Source organism: Pithys albifrons, chromosome 14 (genome assembly GCF_047495875.1).
Source record: "Pithys albifrons albifrons isolate INPA30051 chromosome 14, PitAlb_v1, whole genome shotgun sequence".
Lineage (NCBI taxonomy): Eukaryota > Metazoa > Chordata > Aves > Passeriformes > Thamnophilidae > Pithys > Pithys albifrons.
Window position 1 is genome coordinate 18,455,722 of NC_092471.1, and position 12,580 is coordinate 18,468,301.

The 12,580-nt window shown below is 51.1% G+C and overlaps 1 protein-coding gene across 3 annotated transcripts in view; it reads left to right on the plus strand.

Moving 5' to 3' along the window:
• LOC139678330 (vascular endothelial growth factor receptor kdr-like) overlaps window positions 1-12,580 on the plus strand; it is a 137,379-nt gene that overhangs the window by 38,821 nt on the left and 85,978 nt on the right. For all 3 annotated transcript variants that reach the window (XR_011699014.1, XM_071569065.1, XM_071569066.1), the window contains exon 3: window positions 1,497-1,708. Coding sequence is in view for 2 of the 3 variants with exons in the window: in XM_071569065.1 (XP_071425166.1) it covers window positions 1,497-1,708 (212 nt within the window). In the remaining variant the exon portion in view is untranslated. The remainder of the gene's footprint in view (window positions 1-1,496; window positions 1,709-12,580) is intronic.

The window sequence follows — 12,580 nt, forward strand, 5'->3', positions numbered from 1 at the left end:
CCTGCCTGTCAGATAATTTATTGACATCTCGATCCTGAGTCAATGTGTCTAGACCGGATTTCTCCCTGGCAACACTCAGCTGGGAAAGTCCAGGGTTCTTATTCCCTCTTCAGCTCAGCAATGTCAGGGGCAATTCACTTAGGAGAAGGGTTGAGTCAACCCCCTGTCCCCTGGAAGAGTGGGTTCTCTTTGCAAACCTAGACAGAACTCCCTCTCCCTAATACAAACTTCTCCAGAAAAATCAATGGGTCATTGCCCTCTAACCCCCCAGTTTCCAGACTGAGCTCTGAAGACCAGTCTCCTAAAAAACCCTATAATCTTCATCTCATAGGCCTGTGTATCGTCATCAAAGTCCTCAAAGTGCAGCCCAAGCCAGAGGGAGTTCCAAGAGCTCCCACAGCCAGTACCTCAGATCAGCCCAGAGCTCTGGGTCCTGCAGCAGGTGACACACAGGCCTGACTTTTGGTCCTCAACTCCATGGAATTGCTTTTGCCATGAGCTGTGCTCATGGATGTGACAGCAGAGAGGTCAGGTGGGTGCAGTGGTGCATCCTCTACCCTGCTGCCTTGATGTTCTGGCTGCTGTGACAAGCTGAATTGATAAGAATGTGTCCTGAGCAGATATTCCAAGGTTTGTAATCTGATTAGTTTCAGGCCCTTCACAAAAATCAAGACTGAGCCACTGCTGATTAAGCAAGAAAGGTGAAGTTATGTAAATGTTCTCCTCTCTCCCTGCAGCCTCAGTGTAGGAAAATACACGTTAATTGAGCTGTTAAAATATGCAAAGTCCTCAGCTTGGAAGAAACATATAATTTTATCTGATGCTTTCTAATGTTTGAAGAGGCTAAAATAGAGCATTATGAAAACAAACTCACGCTCAGGCAGTTTCTTAGAAGAAAAAGTGCAGGTTTTTTTCCCGGAGCTGCCTCACTGCAGTTCCCACTGCCATTTCAGGGGCCTGCCCTGCTCCAGGGGACAGAGTGGGGGACCCACCATGGTTTGTTACAGGTGGGAGCACAAACACCCAGCAACCTTTCCCACCCATTGGGAATGGCAGGGGTGGGAGCACAAACATCCAGCAACCTTTCCCACTCATTGGGAATGGCAGGGGTGGGAGCACAAACATCCAGCAACCTTTCCCACTCATTGGGAATGGCAGGGGTGGGAGCACACACACCCAGCAAGCTTTCCCACCCATTGGGAATGGCAGGGGTGGGAGCACAAACACCCCACAGCCTTTCCCACCCATTGGGAATGGCAGTGGTGGGAGCACAAACACCCAGCAACCTTTCCCACCCATTGGGAATGGCAGTGGTGGGAGCACAAACACCCAGCAACCTTTCCCACCCATTGGGAATGGCAGGGGTGGGAGCACACACACCCAGCAACCTTTCCCACCCATTGGGAATGGCAGGGATGGGAGCACGGGAAGAGCTGGCTGAAGGGAATCCCCACTTTGCCCAAGCCCTGGCTGACTGCGGTGTGTTGTGCCTGCAGGGGAGCCCCGTCGGTGCGCTGGGAGCTGCGGGGACAGCACCGGGACAGCCCCCGCGTGCAGCGCAGCAGCTGTCGCGACAGCGCCGGGCACGGCTGCGCCAGCCTCGTCCTCAGGAGGGCAGTGGCCAATGACACCGGGTACCTCACCTGCGTCCACGGCGACTCCCCGGCCAGGGAGGACCTCACGACCAGGATCTATGTGTTTGTTCAAGGTAAGAGTTGCACTTTGGCTTTGATGGTGGGGTTGGCACTGCCAGCTGTGCTCACTGTGGCATCTGTGCCCAGCAGAGGCAGCAATCCCAAGGAGATGCTCTCCCAGATCCCACCTCCTCACTGGCCCAGCACTGAGCAAACACCAGCTCTGGAATCCTGAGGAGGCTGGATATATTTGGAAGTTTGTGCCAGCTGAGTTCTCAGGGACACAAATGTGAGAATCAGAGAATACCTATCCTGTTCAATTCCAGGACTTGAAAGCGAGATTGTCCCATCTAGTTTTCTGTTCCAAATAACTCATACACTGACTTCTTTAAACCTCTTTTCCTTTTAAGACTAAACTCTTTAATCCTAAAGGGTTTTGCAGTCCCAGTGCTCTTCCCAAGATTCATCCTGAACGCCCAAAACCTCTCCCTTTCCCTTCCTCCCCAGGCATGAAACTCCTTGACAGCATTCTTGGTAATTCCTCCCCTCCCATACCTTTGCATACTGCCTGTCCTTCCCATCTGGGAGACCCACTCAGCACAGCTACATGACTGCATTATACATATTTTATTGTAGAAAGTGGCCCATTGCTCGTTTTTGTCCCCTTTGAGCTGCCTCTCCCCGATGTGTCAGAATCATTGAGTTCAGATCCAATAACAAATGGAAGCAGAAACTTCAGAGGAGTCTGGTCCTCTGTGACTAAGTGACTGCAACCTACTGAACAACCATTTCAATAAAGTGAATTTTTGTTAGAATATGCCCCCAAAATGCTGATCTTATTTTTTCCCAATCTACTTGACAAATGCATTACTAAACACTGAATCATCTTGGATCTTCCAAGATTGTGAATCCTCAGATAAAGGAGCTTTTAGTGTCTTGAATAGGGGCTGACATGAACTTCTCTGGTGCTGAATAGTCTTAGCCTTTGGTTCCCCACAAATACTCACGGGAATGAATTCATTTCATTTTTCTAGTAAATGCTAAAATGTGGGTTCTTTGAACCCTTTTCCTAAAACAAATGCTCAAGAGGCCATGAGTTTGTCTGAAGGTATTTGAAAATACAGCAAACCCACACTTACAGAAAACAGAAGCATTTGCTGGGCAGCACTGACAGTCCAGCCAACACGAGATGTGACTCCCACCCTGAGGAGCTCTGATGTGCCCACACTGCTCAATTCAGCTTTTGCACACCAGGTGAACACACCTGCTTGATTTGTGTGGGTGGCATTTTCCTGTCTCTTCACGTCTGTTGAAAATAGTCCCTTTATATCCTTATCCTGCTTTCCCAGCAAGTTTTCCTCTAATTGGAAAGCAGCTTTTTGGCATTACTTGTTAGTTCCTGAAGTCGTTTTTTCTCTCCCTTTCTAGTTCCTCCTTCTGTTTTTTTCTTGGTGCTCTGAGCCCTGGTTGCTTTATCCCCCCTGGTTCTTGTGCTGAGCTGTTTCCTTTTCTCATCACACCCCTCCCAGTGCCCCACCGGTAGCATTGTTAGCCCAGCCCTGTGCCCACGCTGCAGGAAACGCTGCACTGAAAGCTCAATTCTCTCCTGATTCCCTGCCCTGGCTGCCTACCCAAGCCTTGGTTATTCTGTGGCAGCAGCACGTGCAGGAAATGTGATGGATCTTCTGGGACTGCCTGAGCACTTCCCTGAAGAAAATATCTCAGGTTATGAAATGCTCACCGGTGATGTTCTTGGAACAGAGCTAGTCTAAAAAAATCTAAAAATGTGGCAGGATGTCCTCCTGCTTGCCTTAGACTGCCTTGCCAAGGTTCTCTGACAAACAGCACCGCGTGGGTGTTTCTCTCAGTCACCCTCCAGGGTTCTCCTCTCTCAGGTGCAATTTAATTGTGTCTTGTGTCCTCCCTGCTCTGAAAGCTCTTACTCAGACTCACGTGCTCTAAATGTTATTGAGGAAAAGTGGGGGTGGAAAATGGCCCAGCACTCTGGGGGTGAAGTGAAGAGAGGGACAAGGCAGCAGGGATCCCTTCAGACTCCTCTGGTCCCTCTCCTGCTCATCCACCCCAAGACACAGCCCTGCTCAGTCTGGAAGTTGCAGGTGCCAGCTGGGCTCTGTGCTGCCAGGCTGAAGAGGCTGCCTGGCCCTATGCAATGGAGCTATTTACACCTCAGCATGGGTGCTGTGCTTGGGCCATGATCTTCCTCTCCCCCCAGTCCCTGAGTGTATTTGTTGGAAGCCAGCAGGGGACAAGAAAACTGCTCTGCAGTGAGGGCTCTACAGGCCATGGAGTTAAACAAGGGGTTCAGAACACACCTATGGCTTTCTTCAATGTTTTAATTTGCCTCTTTAAGGAAATTAAGGTCTGGACACCACTGAGAAATCCATCAGTTTTCTCCAAGTGAGGAACCTCACAGATCCTTGGGAGTGCCAGATGAGGGTGAGGTCCAGGGCACATCTCTCCAGATGTTTTGTGGGGAGAGCATGAACACAGTGGGGTGTTTGCAAGGCTGAGCCAGGTGGAATGAGAAAATACAGAGCCAGATCCTGAAGGCTTGAGAGTCCTCTGAGATTACAAGCCATTATTGCCAAAAAAGGAAGGGTAATGGTGTTTTTTCCCTTCACTCCTGGGCTGCTGCTTGACACCAAAATGAGAGTGTGATTGTATCGGAAGCTGTGCTTATTGGCTATTATTTCCTGTGCTTGCTGATGGTTTTGCAGCCACTGTGGTGGAGTTTCTGAGCTCTGGCAGGCTCTGGCACTGGGCAGCCATGCCCCTGCACATCACTGGCATCATGAGGGACCCAGAGGCAGTAGGGGCAGCTGCCAAGCCTCAGCTGTGCCCTGACACTCTGGAGTGAGGCACAACTCAGGAGCTTAATCCTGGATAATTGTTCCTGAGGCCTTTTCTGCTTCCAGCTGCAGCTGCAAGTCCCAGGGATCCTAATTAAAAAGGAAGGCAACCCCCTTGTCCTGTTGCCTGTCTGCTTGTTGAAAATGCAGGGTAGCTCAGGGCTGGAACAGAAATAGTTGGGTGGCTTTAACTGCTTTGAGTTCATTGCAGCTCTGAGGGACAATCTCTGCAGGAAAGGGCAGTGTCTGGGTGGGCAGAGCAGCCAGACAGCTCTGGTGGCTGCTGTCAGAGCATGGGGGGAAGACCCCCTCAGTGCACAGGCTGAGCCAGCTCTCATAGGGCAGTGAGGACAGGCCTTTGCAGGAGCCCATGTCAGGGTGTCCATGTGGATGGCAGGAGCCCATGTGTGGGTGTTCATGTGGATGGCAGGAGCCCATGTCAGGGTGTCCATGTGGATGGCAGGAGCCCATGTCAGGGTGTCTCTCATGGATGGCAGGAGCCCATGGCAGGGTGTGTGACATGGATGGCAGGAGCCCATGTCAGGGTGTCTCACGTGGATGGCAGGAGCCCATGTCAGGGTGTCTGTATGGATGGCAGGAGCCCATGTCAGGGTGTGTCCCTCATGGCTGGCAGGAGCCCATGTCAGGGTGTCTGTATGGATGGCAGGAGCCCATGTCAGGGTGTCTCTCATGGAGGCAGGAGCCCATGTCAGAGTGTCTCTCATGGAGGCAGAAGCCCATGTCAGGGTGTCCATGTGGATGGCAGGAGCCCATGTCAGGGTGTCTCTCATGGAGGCAGGAGCCCATGTCAGGGTGTCTCTCATGGATGGCAGGAGGCCATGTCAGGGTGTCTCACATGGATGGCAGGAGCCCATGTCAGAGTGTCTCTCGTGGATGGCAGGAGCCCATGTCAGGGTGTCTCTCATATGCTCAGCTTCTCCATGGCAAACACTGCCACAGCCACCCAGACTGTCACCTGCTTCCTTGCCTTCTGCAGTCACCCTTCCCAGTCCAGTGGATGCCTCCTTGTGAGGAACATACCTGTCTACTCCACCTTTGGGATCCCTGTGCAAAAGGAAAGGGCAGGCTCTGGAAATCCAGCCAGTGCTCTCAACAGTGGTTCCATCCTTGTGTTACCAGCTTTATTCTCATACTCAGTCCAAAGCACTGTTCTGTACCAGCTACTAAGAGGAACACTGACTCTATCCCAGACAATACCAGGACAGCATCCACCTCCTATTCCATATCATTTGTGTCATGACAGGCCCCACATTTTCCCCTAGCCCATTGCCTTTCCTGTCTGTTAACATATATACACACAGATACCATTCCCAGCTGAAACCAGGACAGTGGGGCACACATACAATTTAACATGGCTTAGAGAAGGAGGGGGAAAAAGGACAAATCAAGCCAAGATTCATTCCACCTTCCCAAAGGGCTATCTCAGGCCCCAGTCTAGACAGAGTCAGGATTTGAAGCTCTCAGCTATTTGAAATTCTGTTACTGTCAGCAAAGCAACCCTCTCACAATGACAATCCTGTGGTGTCAGCTGGCAGAGCTCCTGCCTCGGCCCAGAGGCTGCCTCAGCTCTGAGTCCAGCCCTGAGCTCTGGCACAGCCAGGGCTGTGCTGCACCCTCTGTGCCACTCCAACAGTGCAGCAGAGGAAGGAGCACAAATGTATGTGGTTCTGCTCCCCTCCACCAGCAACTTGTCTGATTTTATTGCTGAGGTGAGTGGAGCTGGTCACATCTCACCACATAGTGCCTGGGAAAGTTCACCAGGGTTCCAAAGTGTGATTCCTGCCCACAGCCCAACAGCATTGCTTGGCTAATGCTGCAGGGCTGGAAGTGGCATCCACAGATATCCTCTGGTGATTTTTATGCAAAGCATAAATGTCTTTGTTGAAATAATTCTGCCTGTGATAGGGCTGGTTCTCAAATAACTGCTTTAGAAACACAAGTCCCACATCCTCTGACTGTAAATGGCCCAAAATCCTGTGTGTGAGCCCAGTACACCAGTGTTGGCTCCCACAAGGGTCCAAGTACAGGGTCCCAGATCCCTGTTGGTCCCAATGTGGCTCAGTCTTTGAACACATAAATGGGTGAGCATTTTAACAGTGTCATCCCAGTGTCACCCAGAGCCATCAGCTGCAGGTGTCTCACCCCTCAGTGCTACTGTGAGTTAGGAATACAGCAGGATTGAGGGAGGAATTTGCTTCCCTGCATTTGGGTTTCAGCACTGATGTTCACAGGAGCACAGTGTGAACACACCAGTAGAGAATTTGAGTTCTGGCTCCTGTGGAACCCCATGGGGACACAATGAGGCACCAGCACTGCCAGCCTGAGCCACAGTGCAGTCCTGCCAGGAGTCCAGAGCACAAGGACTGCAAATCAAAGTTGAAGCCAGACTTTGTATAGGAGCACAAGTCCTGCTAAGGGCACTCTGAAGGACAGAGGGGATGCAATAAGGAAAAGGGGGAAACTTGTCCTGTTGGAGCACACATCTCCCTGCTGGTCAGCTCCAGCAGCGAGGCATCCCCGGGGAAGGACAGGAGCTCTCCCTTGCCCTGCAGAGGGTGAGGGAGGTGGTGAAAGTGCTCCATCAGGGTAGAGCATCACATCAGCCACAGGCTCTTCTGTATCAGCCAGCACAGCCCAGAGATGGGAAGCCCCATTGTCTTCATCCCTTCCCCACCAAGAGAAATCTGAAGAGGATGGAAGTGCATGGAAAGGCCCCTCACATGAGATCATATTCTGGTTCTGATGGTCTTTGAAGCTGATTCCTGCCTGCTTACTTCTCTTGACAGTTCAGAGATAATCCAAATGTGAGAAGCAGAAATGCAGGGCCAGGCTGACAGCCTGAGGTGGGCCTTGGCTGCTTTCCCCAAGATATTCCAGTGGGAACAGAGCTGGAGCTGCATTGCTTCTCTCTTCCACGCTGGAGACAGAGGCAGCTACACTTGCTGCCAGACACTGAGCAAGCTGAGATAGGCAAAGGCTGCTCTGTCTGCTCAGGGGGAGCCCAGCAGATAAACTGGTGTCCCACATGTGGTAGTGGAAGGGCTCGGCACCTTATCCCAGTTAAGAGTGTCAGGCCACAGCACAGGGGAACACAGGCTATGTCACTGTGCAGGACCCTTCTGTTGTTTCTCAAGGACTAAGGGCTGGATCCAAGGGAAGAGTAAGATGCTTTTAATTCTGAATCAAGACATTCAATATCTTCAAATCATATCCTAAAGGCTCTCTTAAGTGGAGGAGCCTTGTAAGATCTGATGCTGAGTGAGCAGCAGCAGTTCTGGCACCATCAGTGCCAGCCCAGCAGGAAGATGTACCGACCCCCCTCACTGCTGAAGAGTATCTGAATGAAATCCCAACAGCCCAAATCACACACACTTCCCCCACTTCTTCCTTCCCATTTCCTATCTGCTCAGTAGTTGATGAGCCTTCCCCTAAGTCTGGCAGCAGCAGCAGCATCTAATGTGGGAGACCTGTTCTTAATGGGACTTAATTAAGATCCATTCCTAATGGGACTGCAGGTAAAGCTGGAGAATATTTTCTACAAACTCTAAGCCTGACTAAAATCTGCTGTGAAGAGTCAGAATTCATAAATTCTCCTGGTGCATGAGACTTAATTCCAGCCCAAGTGTGGAGAATTCTTTTTTATGTTGTTCTCCTTTATATTTAAATCTTTCCATTGTGCCTGTATTTGTTTGGCAGTGGGAAGCACTTTGCTTCTACAATTTTTGAAGTAACACTTTTGAAAGTGATATTTTTTTTCTCTACAAATATTCCTGTGTTTCTAACAGCAATCTCCAGGGGAAGAATGCATTTCATTTGACCAAAACAGAATGCTTCATGTTGACTCAGAATGGCTTCTGGGGGTTTTGCACTCACTTTTGTTTTGCCTAAAGAGAAAATATTCTGCTTTCTGTTTAATCTAAACATTCCACCACCAATTCTTTTCATTGGCCTGCCAGGCTGAAAGGTCTTTCATTTTCAAAGCTCCAGTTTCAAAACAAGTGCCCTTATAGGAGTTACTGCTCTACCTAGAGGAGCTTTGCTGGGTTACCAGGGGAAATCCAGCACACCAGGCAGCTGCCTCGGGAAGCTTCCAAAATGCTCTGACCAAAGAGTCACTCCACTGCTCATGCTCCTATTCCCGTAAAGAACAGGTTATAAACCTCCTCTCAGTCTGTGACCTTGATGAAGACAAACTTCATGGGGATTCTGTCAAAACATGAACTCAAAGAACCTGTGAAACTCTGCCCAGGCTTCCCAGCCTAGGTATGGCTGAAGGAAGGAAATAAAAAGGGAGAGGGAGAGAATTCTCTTTAGCTGGAACAAAGCCAGAAGCAAAATGAGAATGTTGAGGAATTTCACGGGCATGAATTGCCGTGAATGCCTGTCCTCAAAGGCCATTTAGTGCTTGTCATCTCCGTGGGCTGACAGGCAGGACCTGAAGGGAGAGACAATATCAGCTCCACTGCTTCACATGGAGACAAACATCATGAGACAAATTGCTGACACGGTGTAGGAAACACGAGCAGAAATGAAAAGCACCCAAGAATCCTGTCACAGACCCTCTGTGTGTGTCCAGGAGGGTGTTCCAGGCACAGGCAGGTGACAGGGCACTGCAAAGCAAAGAGCTGTGGGAGAGACAGAATCTGCCACTGCTGAGTGCAGTGCTGAGGGGTTGAGGTCCCTCAGCTTGCCCAGCTGGAGGACAGGGCTGGGATCCCTATGGAACTGGGCTTCAAATGACCAGGGAGCAGGACAGGACAGAGCCCAGCCTGGCCATTCCCAGCCTGCTCTCCCTCCTGGGGCAGCAGAATCCGTGATGCTGCTCTTGCTCTTTTCTTCAAGACTGCACCACAGCACCAATACAGAGCCTTGCCTTTGTCTTAAGGAACTGTGTCAAGTTTAGGCACTGACTTTTTTAAAATAAGAAATGCAAGTCTGTTGTTTGGGATGTGCTGGGAAAAAAGATGTCCAGTAATTTTCAGCAGAATTTATGTCTGATCTGATAGAGTGAGCAGGTGGAAACTGAGACAGGACTGGATGTGCCCAGGAGCTCATCAGAAGTCTCCAGTTTCCAGGGTAAGAGGAGATGGTGTTACTTACAGGTGTTTGTGCTGAAGATCTGTAGAGTAGGAAGTTCTGTCTCTCTGCACACACCAGGGGCATTCTTTGCAGCAGCAGATACTGTGCATATACACACACCAGTGCAGGACAGAACAGCTGGATGTGGCACTTGGAGCTCTGCTCTGCTGAACCAGGTGGGGCTCAGGCACAGCTTGGACTTGATGATCTTGGAGGTCTTTTCCAACCTCAATGATTCTATGCCATAATTACAGCCTCCCCCACCTCCTGGCAGACAGGCACCTGTACTGCAGGTAGCACTGAACCAGGAGCAGGTGTCCCTGTGGGAAAAGGGAGTCCTGGATGTGCCTCCCTGCTCTCTCTGCAGAGGCTGAAGGAGAGCTGAGCATTCCCAGGAACTGCTCTTAGACTGCTGAGCTAAAAGGGACCCTCCCAAAACTCGTCTCCAGCAGCAATTAATCTCCTCCTGGAGAGAAGGAGAATCTAAACATGAAGGGCTTCACTGCCAGGAGGAAAACAACGTTCTTGTAGGCACTTGACCTTTGAGTTGTTTTTGTGAGTGGTGTGTTTGATTTCCCTCCTGGCTGTCCCCAGCAGGTCCCTTCCCTGCTCCATCCCCTGCCACAGCTTCCTTGGCTTTACTGTGTATGTTCCCTCCCAAGCTGTGCTGGGTAAACAGTAACACCCTGCCCTGGCTGCAGCTTCCTGCAAACTTCCACTGACCTGGGGAGCTCCACAGCCAGTCTGGGACCCAAGGGAAGAGCCTTTCCCTTGCCTCGGAGCTGGGGCTACAGCTGATAAGCCCCTAACGTGTTTCAACTCTTGTCTTTCTTCACATATCATGAGCTCTGCAGCCCACAGTAAATAATTCTGTTTAATTATCCTGTGGGAACTGATGGGTGTTTCTTTATGGGTATGATTCCTAGGGCATATCACCTTCCCAGCTCAGGAGGAACAGATGTGCCAAGCTACAGGGAATTGCTCTCTTTTCATCAAGAGTTTTGTGGCTGGGAGTGTTTCCCTCGGAGTTCAGTGCTGGTGACTGTGGAAAGGACAACACCTGCATCTCCCAGGCCACAGCTCTCCAAATTGCAGCAGTTGAGTGCAGTTGATTTACACCACCTGGAATTACATCTTCCTTGAGGCTGAGGTTATCACTTTTAAAGAAAAGTGACCCTGTCCCTTTGGTTTCAAGACGTTCTGTCTCTGAGAGACTTTTTTACAAGGAGATAACTGATTGCTGATGAGCTGAAGGTGGTGGCCATGTTTGTAAAGCTGGTAGTGACACTCCCAGTGTTCCAGCACATCATTTTTCCACGCCACCACCAGTCTGAACTACTTAGGAGTTTTATGAAGGATCCGGTTTTGGTCTGCACAAACCATAACAAAGCTATCAGCTGGCACTTGATTAGTTCAGAATTCATGCTTTGTCATTTGGTTAAGCTCCAATGCTGAGCCACTTTACTTTTGCTTATCTGCTGATGAAGGGTCCAGCTGCCTGAAAAGGCTCTTGCTCAGAGCCTCTCCTTCCCACTGTGCCAAGGCTTGGTCCTGTTAGGAGGGGGTTTGGAGCAGCTGGAGCAGCTGCGGGACACACCAGGTTTGCCTGTTCTCTGTATGCTGGGGCTCTTTAGGGCTGGATGACTGAGATACTTGAGAAACTGTGACTGCCCCATCCCTGGAAGTGTCCAAGGCCAGGAGGGATGGGGCTTGGAGCAACCTGGGATAGTGGGAGGTGTCCCTGCCCATGTTAGGGGGTGTGATTGGATGAGGTCCCTTTCAACCCAAACCATTCTGGGACTCTCTAACATTGTTTTTTCCTTTTGCACAGAGTTGCACAGTTAGGGAGGAACATAAAGCCTCGCTGGCCTCAGGACATACCCAGGTGCTTGGCCTTTCCCTGCAGCTGCCTGTCCCTTTCACTGCAGATTCACTCTCCACTGACAGCCCAAGTGCAGCCCTTAAACCTCCTGCTTAAACTCCCTGTCAAACCTGTAGCAGTGCAGCTGCCACAGCAGCACCCTCACTGCAGGAGCTGCTCCAGTCAGCCCCACAGATGCCTGACCCCCAGGTATCCCACTAGGAGATATTCCACCCCCAGTTATCCCCCCTCAACTATCCCAACCCCAGTTATCCCCCCTCAGCTATCCCCCCCAGCTATCCCACCTCTGGGTATCCCCCCCCAGCTATTCCCCCCACCCAGCTATCTCCCCCCCAGCTATCCCACCCCCAGCTATCCCACCCCCATGTATCCCACCCCCGGGTATCCCCCCCCCAGCTATCCCCCCCAGCTATTCCCCCCCCAGCTATCTCACCCCCATGTATCCCACCCCCAGATATCCCCCCCCCCCAGATATCCCACCCCCAGATATCCCCCCCCAGCTATCCCACCCCCAGCTATCTCACCCCTGGGCATCCCACCCCTGGGTATCCCACTCCTGGATATCCCACCCCTGGATATCCCACCCCCAGCTATCACTCCCCTCCAGCTATCCCCCCCACCGAGTATTCCCCCTCCAGCTACCTCACCCTGGGTATCCCCACCCTAGGTATCCCCCTCCCAGACATCCCACCCCCAACTATCCCTCTCCTAGATATCCTACCCCCAGCTACTCCCCCCTCCCCCCTAGCTATCCCACTTCTGGGTATCCTACCCCCAGCTATCCCACTCCTGGGTATCCCACCCCCAGCTATCCCACCCCTAGATATCCCATCGTGTTTAAGAGCTCCAGCACTGCAGAAGGACACAGGGAGGGGAAAGCCTGTGACAGACAGAGAACCCTCTTTGGGCTTAGGCTATAAACTGGATAAAGCACTGACCCCACAGAGACTGCAGCCCACTGCACTGGGCCCTGGGACACCTCACTTACTTAGCAAAGAGAAGGACCCATAAAATATAAACCCCTTTTTTATCAAAAGAGAGTGAGAATAACACCCATGAGACCCAACATTCACTCGTGATTAACAATCACAACT